General features: G+C 45.4%; 1 protein-coding gene across 1 annotated transcript in view; it reads right to left on the reverse strand.

Moving 5' to 3' along the window:
• Positions 1 to 3,013: 3,013 nt before the first annotated feature.
• exoc4 (exocyst complex component 4) overlaps positions 3,014 to 15,939 on the reverse strand; it is a 253,279-nt gene continuing 240,353 nt past the window's right edge. The window contains exon 18 of the mRNA XM_066669357.1: positions 3,014 to 5,606. Coding sequence (XP_066525454.1) covers positions 5,369 to 5,606 — 238 coding nt within the window. The 3' untranslated portion in view covers positions 3,014 to 5,368. The remainder of the gene's footprint in view (positions 5,607 to 15,939) is intronic.

Consider the following 15,939-nt stretch of genomic DNA (forward strand, 5'->3'; position numbering starts at 1 on the left):
CTTATACTCTTCTGGGAAGTCTTTACACTAGGTGTTTGGACATTTCTGTTAGGATTTGATGGCATTAGTGCGGTCAGCTGCCAACTCATTACAAAGATATTGGGTGGTGCAACACCTCCAGACAACAGTTTCACTGCTCCACAGTCAAATGCTGGGGGGGTTGATACCCCTGGAGCCTACACTTGGCATTGTGCATGGTGACCTTAGACTGCTGCTGATCCATTGTGCCCCATATTCTGTGGAAACCGTGCAGAGTTAAGTGCCTGTGTCCTCAGTAGTTACACTTTATTATTGAAGAAGCTGAATCCAGCAGATGTATGTAACCAATTCTACAGATGAAAAAGCCATTTGACTCCATGTTTTATTTTACTACAACTACTATAATACTATTTTATGCAGTTGGGAGGCACAATGGTGCAGCAGGTAGTATCGCAATCCCGCTCCAGGTGACTGTCTGTGAGGAGTGTGGTGTGTTCTCCCTGTGTCTGCGTGGGTTTCCTCCGGGTGACTGTCTGTGAGGAGTGCGGTGTGTTCTCCCTGTGTCTGCGTGGGTTTCCTCCGGGTGACTGTCTGTGAGGAGTGCGGTGTGTTCTCCCTGTGTCTGCGTGGGTTTCCTCCGGGTGACTGTCTGTGAGGAGTGCGGTGTGTTCTCCCTGTGTCTGCGTGGGTTTCCTCCGGGTGACTGTCTGTGAGGAGTGCGGTGTGTTCTCCCTGTGTCTGCGTGGGTTTCCTCCGGGTGACTGTCTGTGAGGAGTGTGGTGTGTTCTCCCTGTGTCTGCGTGGGTTTCCTCCGGGTGACTGTCTGTGAGGAGTGTGGTGTGTTCTCCCTGTGTCTGCGTGGGTTTCCTCCGGGTGACTGTCTGTGAGGAGTGTGGTGTGTTCTCCCTGTGTCTGCGTGGGTTTCCTCCGGGTGACTGTCTGTGAGGAGTGTGGTGTGTTCTCCCTGTGTCTGCGTGGGTTTCCTCCGGGTGACTGTCTGTGAGGAGTGTGGTGTGTTCTCCCTGTGTCTGCGTGGGTTTCCTCCGGGTGACTGTCTGTGAGGAGTGTGGTGTGTTCTCCCTGTGTCTGCGTGGGTTTCCTCCGGGTGACTGTCTGTGAGGAGTGTGGTGTGTTCTCCCTGTGTCTGCGTGTGTTTCCTCCGGGTGACTGTCTGTGAGGAGTGTGGTGTGTTCTCCCTGTGTCTGCGTGGGTTTCCTCCGGGTGACTGTCTGTGAGGAGTGTGGTGTGTTCTCCCTGTGTTCGCATGGGTTTTCTCCGGGTGACTGTCTGTGAGGAGTGTGGTGTGTTCTCCCTGTGTCTGCGTGGGTTTCCTCCGGGTGACTGTCTGTGAGGAGTGTGGTGTGTTCTCCCTGTGTCTGCGTGGGTTTCCTCCGGGTGACTGTCTGTGAGGAGTGTGGTGTGTTCTCCCTGTGTCTGCGTGGGTTTCCTCCGGGTGACTGTCTGTGAGGAGTGTGGTGTGTTCTCCCTGTGTCTGCGTGGGTTTCCTCCGGGTGACTGTCTGTGAGGAGTGTGGTGTGTCCTCCCTGTGTCTGCGTGGGTTTCCTCCGGGTGACTGTCTGTGAGGAGTGTGGTTTGTTCTCCCTGTGTCTGCGTGGGCTTCCTCTGGGTGACTGTCTGTGAGGAGTGTGGTGTGTTCTCCCTGTGTCTGCGTGGGCTTCCTCCGGGTGACTGTCTGTGAGGAGTGTGGTGTGTTCTCCCTGTGTCTGTGTGGGTTTTCTCCAGCTGCTCCGGTTTCCTCCCACGCTCCAAAAACACACGTTGGTAGGTGGATTGGCGACTCAAAAGTGTCTGTAAGTGTGAGTGTTAGTGTGTCAATGTGTGAGTGTGTGTTGCCCTGTGAAGGACTGGCGCCCCCTCCAGGGTGTATTCCCGCCTTGCACCCAGTGATTCCGGGTAGGCTCCGGACCCACCGCGACCCTGAACTGGATAAGCGATTACAGACAAATGAATGAATTTTATGGGTTGTTTAAGGGATTAAAATATATTTGTGTCCATAACGTCTAAAATGTCCACAGACTGCATAAGGAAATCCTTTATTAAACATTGCATTTGACACGTATCATTTACTGATGGAAAAATTCGGTTTACAAGGTCTAGCTTTGATAAGGAGCAGCATCCTGCTATTAAATATTCCACTCTGTCCCAAGTCCTGAGTAACAGCAGTTGTTTAATATAAATATTGCATATAATCTATTTTTGATAAGAACAGTATGTATTTGAAAGGTTTTATTGACATAAACACATTAAAACTATTAGGCTGGTGATTGCACATCATAGGGTGTTTTCAGCAGTGGCTATATATACTTTATGACACCTACAAGGCCCACTGTCAGTTTCATTATTAATTTACTAATTACAAGCACATACCAAGATTGAGTACTTCTGGAAAAATAAATGAAAATAGCCACATAAACATTATCTTATATAGTGATTTTTTTTATATAGTGAATTATATAGTGAATTATGTCTATATGTCTAAATTCATTCATTATCTGTAACCCTTATCCAGTTCAGGGTCACGGTGGGTCCAGAGCCTACCTGGAATCATTGGGCACAAGGCAGGAATACACCCTGGAGGGGGCGCCAGTCCTTCACAGGGCAACACACACACACACTCACACCTACGGACACTTTTGAGTCACCAATCCACCTACCAACGTGTGTTTTTGGACTGTGGGAGGAAACCGGAGCACCCGGAGGAAACCCACACAGACACAGGAAGAACACACCACACTCCTCACAGACAGTCACCCGGAGGAAACCCACGCAGACACAGGGAGAACACACCACACTCCTCACAGACAGTCACCCGGAGTGGGAATCGAACCCACAACTTCCAGGTCCCTGGAGCTGTGTGACTGCGACACTACCTCCTGCGCCACCATGCCGCCCGTATATGCCTAAATGCACAATTAAATACCCCTTGATGTGTTATAAATACTCATCTAAAGGAGTGTAGTCCTTTGACCCACAGTTAAATAAATGAAATAATGTTCTGACAAAGAGCCTTGTTTAATTTCATTTATTAATTTTTTCAACATATGGTACGCTGGCCGACTGTGATTTCTGCTTACAACATTGTCAAAGAAAACCTTAACAAAGGATGATTTGGCCATTTAAATTGCACTAGCTGTTGAATGGAGTGCCTCCAAACAAAGGGAAATACAGACCAAGACGAATCTGTGGGTAACAGTAAAGTTAGCCAGTCACCATCCAAACACTTCCTCCTTTACTCGGCCTTAAACGGAGGCTCCAAGCTGTGAATGTTTTCGGCACAACTCTACGCGTACGTACTTCACTAGCGCTCAGCAGTGTTTGATTCACTGACAGTGGATTCATACTGGATCATTTCCAACACATGGCTCCAGACTCAGTATGAACCCGTCTTCATTAAAACCAAGGCGCTCCATTCCAGCTGTGAATTTTCCTTAAAACGATGTTTGTCTTTTTAAGAGGAGTCACAGAGAAGAACTACAGAGAAGACATTCAAACCAAAGCAAGACAAAGCAATGTAGAAATAAATCAGGAAATACAGTGATAATTAGACACGGCTATGTGCAAAAACAAAACAATCCCTGGGAGAGCACAGATTAATGCATAGAATTAAATGGACTGCGTACAAAAAGAGTGCGTTCTGAATGTGAATATATTTGGGTAAATACAAGCCACATTCTATTCCAATTTATTTGTTGGTAGAACGTATATATGCACTGCTCATTCACCTCTGTCATTTTTGTCATCAACAAAACAAGCCTAAAGGCATGAAGTTCATGGGTTAACGAGGGCTCAGGCAGCGTGCAGACATTCAGGAGATGGCCCTCTCTCTCTGCAGCCTTCAAAGGCGTAAAGGCTCGGCAACGTTTCTGCAACGTTCGCACAACTCCACCGTTCTCCACACACGAGATTCAAATTAGACTGGAATATTAAAGATGTTTTCTCCGCATTAATACCTTCGGCGGCCCGGAGGCAGATATTGATTCCTGACGCTGAGTCATAATGATGGATTGTTGTGCCGGCTTCAGGGAGCGCCGTTGCCTGGTGCCTGCGCTCTGTATCGACAGGGCTTTCTCACTCCCTCTCTTGTTAAGTACTTTTCTTCAGAGTTAATGAACTAAAAACACCAAGGGACAGAAAGAATGAATGATTTGTGGCTTTATGTGCGTGCGCCCGTGTGTGAGTGAGCGAACAAGAGACAGATTTGGCGCCTTCAGCGTGCGGGGCTTAAGCAAAAGAGCCCGAATAAAGTTTTAATAACTGCAGTTGGAGGCCAGAGCTCAGGTCCCAACTGACAAGACCCTGAAACATGACTTCCTTCGCTCTCTGAGCCTTACAAACGCCGTCATAGCTCCACTGCTGAAGACTGTGGGACGGGGTGCGGGATCAGTCCACACCTCTTGTGGACAACGTAGGAAAAGGGGGGGGGGATAAAAGTCGTTTGAATGAACGTGGCCCTTTTCCATTTCCTTTCCTGAGGGAGCAAAACAAATCAACAAAAGCAGAAGGAGCCCGCTCTATCGGGCCGATAATAATTCCAGTGTTCTAATCTGGCATCTGTTATTCCGGGCACATGCTGTGGGCTGGGAGATTCCATAATTGAGAGCAACGGTTTTATATTATAGGAAAATGAGATGACAGTGTCCCCGAGCCACGCGCATAGAATACATCTGCTTATTCCTCAAGGTGAGGCCGGGGCTGACAGGACATGCTCGAAGGCATTATTTCATTAAAGTGTGTATGTGGGTAAGTGTGCGTGTACGTATACCGACGGTATGTGTGCAAAGCTGTTAAGCTGAGATGTTTTCTCCTACCGGCACTGCTCATAAATCTTTCCTCAGCCTACTTCCACCAACTGTATGTAAATTGAAAAGTTTGAAAAAATTATAAAATGAGAAGCAAATTAGCAATTCAAATGTGTAAGGTTTAAATCTGAGCACGTCATCTGTCAAGGTAGCGGAACATTGAAATATTGACTAGACTGTGCAAGACACGATTGAGGGTTGACCACAGGGGCCATCAGCAGCACTGAACATGCTGTTTAATGCAGGGGCGTCCAGCTCCTATCCTGGAGGCCTTTAGTCCAGCACAGTTTGGGCCATTTATACTGTGTATTAACATGCATCCAGGGGGGGTCTGATCCTAAGTGGACAGGACTAAGATCGTTGAATGTGGAACAATGCTTTTAGAAGGAGGGTATAATTATGTTTGCGGTGTGAACCCATGGCGGCCATCAGACGCAGTCAAGACCAATGGAAATAGTGGACATCTTAATGTTCACTTATGATCAGATCTCTCTGCTCACTCCACACTCCAGGGAATCCCCAAACTGTGCTGGACTCCCTTGGTGTAAAGGGAATATGTGGTGGGAGTTCTACACAGTGGTGATCTTCTTGTCCTTTGTGGCCTGTTTGATGGCTGCCTGCTCGCAGATGATTTCTTTGAGGCGCTGTAAGCGCATGTTCTGCACCGTCAGGTCTCCCACGCCCGTCTGGCTGCGGTGGAGCAGACTCAGAGCGTTGATGTATTCCAGCTCCGTGTACCGCACGCCCTGATCCACCACCAGGTTCAGCAGCTCATCAGCCGTGTTGTACAACATCTCGTAGTACTGCCTGCAGAGAGAGAGAGAGAGAGAGAGGGTTTAAACTGAGGGTTGCTAACACAAGGCAAATTCAACAAACTGTCCATGACTCAAAGGCTCTGTTGCACCCAGAGGGATCGGATCATAGGTGGCCAGCACTAAGCACAAGTGTGAACCACCTTTGGAAGTTGTCTGGGGCGCATCAAGCCACATCACATCAGTAGTGTGATCTCTGATGTGTCCTGATTAATCCTCGACAGCAATGAAGTGCCACTCACGCCAACCATGTCATTGCTGAAGCCAGATGCGGGGTACAGAATAACGACTGCCACCCTCTACTTGATATGCCTGGACAGAGGATATCAAATGTGTCACGCTGCATGTGAAATATCTGTGAGCCATTGTTCATATCATTAAGGAACGTCTCAAAACACTACTTTAAATTCATGAGCTAGTGATGTGTTATATGATCATGTGCTTATGTTAGGCTTCATCATTCTTTCATAGCTACCAAGGCTGCTGACCTCATACATCAGCCATTAGACGTTTATCATTCTGTTTTCACGTTCCTGAAGATTTACCTCAATGAAAAAAGGAAAATAGCTTAAGGCCGTGTAGTGTACAGTGTAGTGTAGAGTGTGAGGTGTAGCGTAGAGTGTAGTGTAATGTGTAGTGTAGAGTGTACTGTGAATTGTAGTGTAGAGTGTACTGTAGAGTTTAGTGTAGTATAGAGTGTAGTGTAGCATGTAGTGTAGAGTGTAGTGAAGAGTAGCGTGTAGTGTAGCATGTAGTTTAATGTGTATTGTAGAGTGTAGTGAAGAGTGTACTGTGGAGTGTAGTGTAGAGTGTACTGTGGAGTGTAGTGCAGAGTGTACTGTGGAGTGTATTGTAGAGTGTAGTGTAGAGTGTACTGTGGAGTGTAGTGTAGAGTGTAGTTTAGAGTGTACTGTGGAGTGGAGTGTAGAGTGTACTGTAGAGTTTAGTGTAGAGTTTAGTGTAGAGTGTAGTGTAGAGTGTACTGTAGAGTTTAGTGTAGTGTAGCATGTAGTGTAGAGTGTAGTGAAGAGTAGTGTGTAGTGTAGCATGTAGTTTAATGTGTATTGTAGAGTGTAGTGAAGAGTGTACTGTGGAGTGTAGTGTAGAGTGTACTGTGGAGTGTAGTGTAGAGTGTACTGTGGAGTGTATTGTAGAATGTAGTTCAGAGTGTACTGTGGAGTGGAGTGTAGAGTGTACTGTAGAGTGTACTGTGGAGTGGAGTGTACTGTGGAGTGGAGTATAGAGTGTACAGCAGAGTGTAGTGTAGAGTATACTGTGTAGTGTAGTGTAGAGTATACTGTGTAGTGTACTGTGGAGTGGAGTGTACTGTGGAGTGGAGTATAGAGTGTACAGCAGAGTGTAGTGTAGAGTATACTGTGTAGTGTAGTGTAGAGTATACTGTGTAGTGTACTGTGGAGTGTAGTGTAGAGTGTACTGTGGAGTGTGGAGTGTACTGTAGAGTGGAGTGTAGAGTGTACTGTGGAGTGTACTGTAGAGTGTACTGTGGAGTGGAGTGTAGAGTGTACTGTGGAGTGGAGTGTAGAGTGTACTGTGGATTGGAGTGTAGAGTGTACTGTGGAGTGTACTGTGTAGAGTATACTGTGTAGTGTACTGCACAGAGTGTAGTGTAGAGTGCACTGTGGAGTGGAGTGTAGAGTGCACTGTGGAGTGTAGTGTAGTGTGGAGTGTACTGTGTAGAGTATACTGTGTAGTGTACTGTACAGAGTGTAGTGTAGAGTGCACTGTGGAGTGTAGTGTAGAGTGTACTGTGGAGTGGAGTGGAGTGTAGAGTGTAGAGTGTACTGTGTAGTGTAGTGTAGAGTATACTGTGTAGTGTACTGTAGAGTGTACTGTGGAGTGTAGTGTAGTGTACTGTAGAGTGTACTGTAGAGTGTACTGTGGAGTGTAGTGTAGAGTGTACTGTAGAGTGTAGTGTAGAGTGTACTGTAGAGTGTAGTGTAGAGTGTACTGTGGAGTGTATTGTAGAGTGTAGTTTAGAGTGTACTGTGGAGTGTAGAGTGTACTGTAGAGTGTACTGTGGAGTGTAGTGTAGAGTGTACTGTGGAGTGTAGTGTAGAGTGTAGAGTGTACTGTGGAGTGTATTGTAGAGTGTAGTTTAGAGTGTACTGTGGAGTGGAGTGTAGAGTGTACTGTAGAGTGTACTGTGGAGTGTAGTGTAGAGTGTACTTTAGAGTGTAGTCTAGAGTGTACTGTGGAGTGGAGTATAGAGTGTACAGTAGAGTGTAGTGTAGAGTATACTGTGTAGTGTAGTGTAGAGTATACTGTGTAGTGTACTGTGGAGTGGAGTGTAGAGTGTACTGTGGAGTGGAGTGTAGAGTGTACTGTAGAGTGGAGTGTAGAGTGTACTGTGGAGTGTACTGTAGAGTGGAGTGTAGAGTGTACTGTGGAGTGTACTGTAGAGTGTACTGTAGAGTGTACTGTAGAGTGTAGTGTAGAGTGTAGTGTAGAGTGTACTGTGGAGTGGAGTGTAGAGTGTACTGTGGATTGGAGTGTAGAGTGTACTGTGGAGTGTACTGTGTAGAGTATACTGTGTAGTGTACTGTACAGAGTGTAGTGTAGAGTGCACTGTGGAGTGGAGTGTAGAGTGTATTGTAGAGTGTATTGTAGAGTGTACTGCAGAGTGTACTGTAGAGTGTACTGTGGAGTGGAGTGTAGAGTGTACTGTGTAGTGTACTGTGGAGTGTAGTGTAGTGTACTGTAGAGTGTATTGTAGAGTGTACTGTAAAGTGTACTGTGGAGTGTAGTGTAGAGTGTACTGTAGAGTGTATTGTAGAGTGTACTGTAGAGTGTACTGTGGAGTGTAGTGTAGAGTGTACTGTAGAGTGTAGTGTAGAGTGTACTGTGGAGTGTAGTGTAGAGTGTACTGTAGAGTGTATTGTAGAGTGTACTGTAGAGTGTACTGTGGAGTGGAGTGTAGAGTGTAGTGTAGAGTGTACTGTAGAGTGGAGTGTAGAGTGTAGTGTAGAGTGTACTGTAGAGTGTACTGTGGAGTGGAGTGTAGAGTGTACTGTGTAGTGTACTGTAGAGTGTACTGTGGAGTGTAGTGTAGTGTACTGTAGAGTGTATTGTAGAGTGTACTGTAAAGTGTACTGTGGAGTGTAGTGTAGAGTGTACTGTAGAGTGTATTGTAGAGTGTACTGTGGAGTGTAGTGTAGAGTGTACTGTAGAGTGGAGTGTAGAGTGTAGTGTAGAGTGTACTGTAGAGTGTACTGTGGAGTGGAGTGTAGAGTGTACTGTGTAGTGTACTGTAGAGTGTACTGTGGAGTGTAGTGTAGTGTACTGTAGAGTGTATTGTAGAGTGTACTGTAAAGTGTACTGTGGAGTGTAGTGTAGAGTGTACTGTAGAGTGTATTGTAGAGTGTACTGTAGAGTGTACTGTGGAGTGTAGTGTAGAGTGTACTGTAGAGTGTAGTGTAGAGTGTACTGTGGAGTGTAGTGTAGAGTGTACTGTAGAGTGTATTGTAGAGTGTACTGTAGAGTGTACTGTGGAGTGGAGTGTAGAGTGTAGTGTAGAGTGTACTGTAGAGTGTAGTGTGTAGTGTAGTGTAGAGCAGCGGTCCACAACCACCGGGTCGCGACCCGGTACCGGGCCGTGGGCCATTAGGTACCGGGCCGTACAGAACGTGTGATCTTTTCTTTTTTTTTTTAATTGATTATCAGTCTAAATGTTGATGTTTTATTTTGAAAAGTAACTTCTGTGCGGGATGACGCACAGACGCATACATGCGTAACCCACGGACGGTGAAAGAATGGATCCGCGACCCATTTGTAAACAAACCTGGTGAATGGAGCCTGTCCGTGCTAGAAGAGGATTAACTGCTGGACATTGCAAATGAAGGTGGCCTTAAAAGTATGTTACAAACAACAACTGTGCCAGTGTTCTGGGTTAAAATGGAGGCAGAACAACACTGAGACCGCCCAAAACGCATTGAAAGCCCTGCTTCCATTTCCAACCACCTATCTTTATGAAGCAGGATTTTCTGCAGTGACCGCAACCAAAACGAAACTGCGGAACAGACTGGACGTACGGAACACACTTCGGGTGTCACTGTCTCCCATTACCCCGAGATGGGACCAGCTCGTTGCAGAGAAACAAGCTCCGGGCTCTCACTAATTGACATTATTATTATTTGATTGACGTGTTCACCCTTTTATAGAGAAATGACCAGTATTGTCTCTTGAATCGAGTTTAGTTTTTTATTATAATTATTTCTTATTAGAAATGATTTTCGTTTACAGGGATGTTGTTGATTATTAATTTATGAACAAAAGGTTGTTTATTGTGTGTTGATGTTTGCATTTGACATAAGACCACTGCGGATGATTTATTATTAGATTACGTCATTAACGATTATCGAGCAAATGTAGGCCTGAGCATATTAAAGCTGGTCCGTGAAAATATTGTCTTAGATGAAACCGGTCCGTGGTCCGTGGGGACTGCTGGTGTAGAGTATACTGTAGTGTACTGTAGAGTGTACTGTGGAGTGGAGTGTAGAGTGCAGTAAAGAGTGTAGCGTGTAGTGTAGAATGTAGAGTGTAGTGTAGAGATCACATCTACACTACAATGCTAAAGGTTTGTGGACAACATTCACTGCTTGTCCCAGATTTCTTCTATATGAAGATTATTGATCAGGCATTTTTTCTTTGCTGCAGTCTCTACTCTTCTTAATAAGGTATGGATCAATGATTCTGAATCACAAATCCCACTCCAACTCACTGAAAAGGTATTACATAACAAGGACGAATCACTTATATATTTAAGGTTTTCAGCTGTCATTGTGTAGTCATTTGCCTTTTTAACATGGAATAAACACACACACACACACACATATATATATATATATATATATATATACACACACACACACATACACATATATATGTATACACACACACACACACACATATACACACATATATGTATATACACACACACTTCTACAGGGTGGGCCATTTATGCGGATACACCTTAATAAAATTGGAATGGTTGGTGATATTAACTTCCTGTTTGTGGCACATTAGTATATGGGAGGGGGGAAACTTTTCAAGATGGGCGGTGACCATGGCGGCCATTTTGAAGTCTGCCATTTTGGATCCAACATTTTATTTTTTCAATAACTACGGATACTGGAAGCCCGTGCTAGCATTTCTCCTGTGGTGTTGCTATCAGTGTGTGAAGAGTGGGAGAAGAGGGTTGCATTGACAATCCAACACAATGGGCAGCACTTTGAACACCTTTTATAAGTGGTCAGAGACTTATAAATAACTCATGAAAGAATAATAAGAATAAAGTTCTGTTAAAACCAAGCACATCATTGTTTTTCTTGTGAAATTCCCAATAAGTTTGATGTGTCACATGACCCTCTTCCCATTGAGAAAACAAAAGTTGGATCCAAAATGGCAGACTTTAAAATGGCTGCCATGGTCACCACCCATCTTGAAAATTTTCTCCTCTCCCATATACTAATGTGCTATAAACAGGAAGTTAATATCACCAACCATTCCCATTTTATTCAGGTCACCCTGTATTTATTTAATCTAAACATTTTTTTATTCTGAATGTGTGAGTGCGTGTCATCCTGTGAAGGACAGGCGCCCCCTTCAGGGTGTGTTCCCAATGATTCCGGGGAGGCTCTGGACCCACCGTGACCCTGAACTGCTTACACACAATGAACGTATGAATGTTATTGTAGAACGTAATGTCCTTATCTAGAAGTAAACCAATGTCAGGTTGACACTTTTTTTGCAAAGCATTTTCCGTCAAATTTGCATGCCATAATATGCAAGGCAAGGGTGAGGTGCATCTCATCACCAGAGGTCACTCAAGATGTGGTCCTCATGTCAGGAGCAAACGTCTATGTGTTTTCACAGTCCCCTGTGATCAGATCACCCACAATGCACGTTAATGCCAGGTGTTAACAGAGCCAAAGGCCTAATTTAGTAGAAGCAGATTTATGTCTAAAGTGTAACTGAATTTTACCGTAATTACTTAACGACGGTGAGGTGTGACAGCCTGCTAAATTAACTAGGGGCTGAATACGCTCAAAGCGGTCAGTACCAGAACGTTGTAAACATACTGTCAGACACTGAAGGCTAGAGCCCAGTCTGGGTGCAGCTGTAGCTTACTGAGAATAAGCAGAAAACTTTTACTTTACCTTGACTTTTGAGGTCTCTAACACACTCACAGCTATCTTTAAAAGGCAAAGCCACAGATTCCACACCTCTGCTCACCGTATGCTGAGCTGGAGGACAGATTGGTGTCTCTGGTCACGAGTCCTTTCCCCTGTACTAAACTATACAATGACGTTAACAAGAAATAAGGGAGGTGGCGTTTGTACACTGAGCCTGACGCTGGTTTATCAAAGCCGTATTAAATGTATTCTGCAGTTAGGTGGCAGAAGTGCTACACAACACTGATTCAGGGACACGACGTAGGCTGCATTTGTAGTGCCTGAACCCCCTCCCCCTCCCCACACACTCACACACTCACACAATCACTCACTGTGCACTGATATTACATCAGCTTCCTGGTGGAGGGTGAGCTGTTTTTGGATTATATTTGTTTTCCTTTGATCTTGCTATATTCTTTTTTTGGGGGAGGAAAAAAAAAAGACATAAAAACACAGGAAAACAAATATATTCATAGCATCTTACCCTCGGGAAGTCAATGTAAACATTCCCTGCATACTTTACAAGTTCTATTTTTGCCACAGAAGCACAATCGCTGTTGGTGTGATAAAGGCTCAATACTGAGGATGTCCCGCGCCCCATCAGAGCGTACAGCACCGACTCCTTGTCTGAATCCCCAGCTCCCTGCTCCCTCCATCCATCGCTCTCTCTCTCTCTCGCTTTCTTGCTCGGTATGTTGCTGCTTCCTCTGAACTAGCAAAGCCCACAGAAAAGACCTGAGCCAGCAGGAATCTCTGGCCCTCTAACTCCTCTATCAGGCAGACACACTCTCCCAGGTATTCAGGCTTGTGACTGCACTCTCAATGAGGTGCAGAGTACGTTTTAATGCAGCCTCTAGCTTCTGCTTCCCAATCTTCAGCTTTCCTCCTTATGATGTGCCCAACTTGACCTTCAAAGTCCAGGCAGGGGGCTATCACAGGGGTTTTCAAGAGGACAAAACTGTGGATGTATCGGGAAAGAAGGCTGGGGCTGCACAAGTTATGGTTTGTTGGCTGTTATCACAATATTAGCCATTTTATTACTGATATTATACTATAAGAGAATGTGTAAATGAGTGTTTTACAAATTAAATGTTGCATATTTTGAGCTGGGGCAGCACGGTGGTGCAGCAAGTTAGTGTTGCAGTCACACAACACCAGGGACCTGGAGGTTGTGGGTTTGAGTCCCGTTCTGGGTGACTGTCTGTGAGGAGTGTGGTGTGTTCTCCCTGTGTCTGCGTGGGTTTCCTCCAGGTGACTGTCTGTGAGCAGTGTGGTGTGTTCTCTCTGTGTCTGCGTGGGTTTCCTCCGGGTGACTGTCTGTGAGGAGTGTGGTGTGTTCTTCCTGTGTCTGCGTGGGTTTCCTCCGGGAGACTGTCTGTGAGGAGTTGGTGTGTTCTCCCTGTGTCTGCGTGGGTTTCCTCCGGGTGACTGTCTGTGAGGAGTGTGGTGTGTTCTTCGTGTGTCTGCATGGGTTTCCTCCGGGTGCTCTGGTTTCCTCTCCGTATTGGTGACTCAAAAGTGTCCATAGGTGTGAGTGTGTGAGTGAATGTGTGTGTTGCCCTGTGAAGGACTGGCGCCCCCTCCAGGGTGTATTCCCGCCTTGCGCCCAATGATTCCAGGTAGGCTCTGGACCCACCGTGACCCTGAACTGGATAAGGGTTACAGATAATGAATGAATGAATATTTTGAGCGGGCGGTAAACAGCAGTGTTCAGTTTGATGAACTGAGGTGCGCTGCATGGACAAAACTTGCATCTCATCCCACATTTCTTCTGAAGTGAAGTGCATTTGAAGGAGGTGTGTCCCCATTTGCTGCAGTAACAGCCTCTGCTCTTCCAGGAGGGACATAGACTAGATGTTTATATCCGTGAGGATTTGATGAGGTCGGATACTGATGCTGGGTGATTACAAAAGTAACTCCAACTCATCCCCAAAGTACTGGATGAAGCTTAATTACCTCAGAGAACACAGCCCAATTCTGGGTGTGCTTTATACTCCCCAGAATGTCCCTTTCTATTGCTAATGATTTTCTATGGAGACTATACAAGCTGTAGGGTCCAAAATAGATGCACTTTCAGGGGTTTCCACATATCTTTGGACATATTGGGGATTTACGTAACCAGGAATTATCAAGGTGGAGGACTTTGGACAAAGTGCAGCCCTGTTACTAATGTCAGGAAGAATTTAATTCACTGCAGAAGGGCTTTCTCTCGTGGAAGCGTGCACACACACAAATCCCACAATCTAGACAGGGGAAAGGGCTGTCTGCTGATTATTCATCTGTTGTAATACACTCCGTGCACTGGGCCACAGCAGCCTGTTGCAGACCACACTGGATGTGCAAGAAGAAGTAAAAAGATCCGAAAGGCAACAGACTGCAGTAAATCACGTATGTTATTGTGGATTTTCAGAGAGCGTGAGCTTTGGCAGCTGCCTATTTTCTCTCTCCAGAAATGTCCTTGGGTAAAAAGAATTAGCATAGTGCAAATTCCCTTTATCGGAGCATGGTCCTTTCATAATAAATCCGTCTTTTGTTCGCCCTGAATAGGGGTCACACACTGAAGGGAGTAGTGCAGAAGACAGTAGGGGGAGTTCAGGCCAATCCTGCCGTACTGCATTACGCTCTCAGGGCTCTGACACTGGCTGTCTCTGCTAGACTAGCAAGGTTACGGCGTTATACAAACTGAAAGGAGCCATTAACTTCACTTAACTGTGGGTGGAGATTGCAGGAGTGTAAAAACATGGATACAGAGATAGATAAAACAAACCTTGAAACGTCTCAGTTGAGTTACAGAAGCTTGTGAAGTGTCGTCCTGATAGAATCTGCATGTGAGTGCACAGCTGTCGATACTGAAACCCGAAAACAGATGTGCACGCGCTCTTTGTAGGATAATGAGCATCAACAAACACGTGAACAGCCCCTTCCTCTCCTGCACTAGATAGTGGATAGTGGATTTTAGCAGCAGTGAAACTGCGGTAGCTGCAGGACAGAGATTGGGCAGCTCCATTAACCTCCATTCATCTCTGACACGAGGTAAAAACACCACCATTTATAATCTCGTGGGCTGTGCCGTGTCCTGGTAACCCCTATGATACCCAAGTGTTAATGCACTAGACCTGTCCTGTCTACACTTTGCAACTTTGTACAAAGTATGTCAAGCCAGCAAGGTGTGAAGCAAAGGACAGTGGAAATCACGCCGTACGGAAAGTTTAACGGCAAAGAAACTAGTTATCTGCGGTGGTGTGTTCTCCCTGTGTCTGCGTGGGTTTCCTCCGGGTGACTGCCTGTGAGGAGTGTGGTGTGTTCTCCCTGTGTCTGCGTGGGTTTCCATACAGAGGAGTGTCACACTGTATGTAAAGTTTAACGGCAAAGAAACGGGAGTTATCTGCGGTGCCAACGATTTGAGAAAATGAACGATTTCAGCAGAACGTTTAATATTAGTCCTTTGTCCAAAATCAATTTCCTTAAAATAATTTGTCAAGAACGAATAAACGAAACCTACAAAATTGAGAAATATCGTGATCTTTAAAAATGTTGCACCAATCACAGTTACCAGCAGATACACTGTCTGTGAGGATGTTCTTCAGTCTGCGCAGAGGGACATCAGTGGTTCACGTCCAGTAGAAAGGCAGGATACAGGGCTAAAAAAAACCATCTACCGCTAAGGGCTTAGGGCTCAACACGGCAGCACACAGCAAAGCAACAGCAGCAGACAGGGCCTCCCCACTGGCATCTAATACGGCACCTGCAATAACAGAACTCTGAGAAATACCTCTTTTTGAAAAAGATAATGGAGGTCATTGCACTTGAATGGAAAACCAATCTCTGTTGTCAAGGATGTTGCATTCCGCGGCACGCACTATTGCATGCATATGGTCCCCAATTCATCAAGTTTACTTCCTGTATATTATTTTTATATATTGTTTTTGTTTTTAATAATTTTCAGCCCATTTCAGCTGTGATTTCAGCCAACAACTTTCATTTGTGTGCCTCGTTGCTAATGGGGTTTAACCTCTCCTAAAATGTTACCACACTCGTGTGTGTGTGTGTGTGTGTGTGTGTGTGTGTGTGTGTGTTGGCTAGGCACTGGTGGAGTTTCCTGCCAACATGAACACACTTCATTTACCAAACACTTTA

The sequence above is a fragment of the Hoplias malabaricus genome, chromosome 4 (genome assembly GCF_029633855.1).
Source record: "Hoplias malabaricus isolate fHopMal1 chromosome 4, fHopMal1.hap1, whole genome shotgun sequence".
Lineage (NCBI taxonomy): Eukaryota > Metazoa > Chordata > Actinopteri > Characiformes > Erythrinidae > Hoplias > Hoplias malabaricus.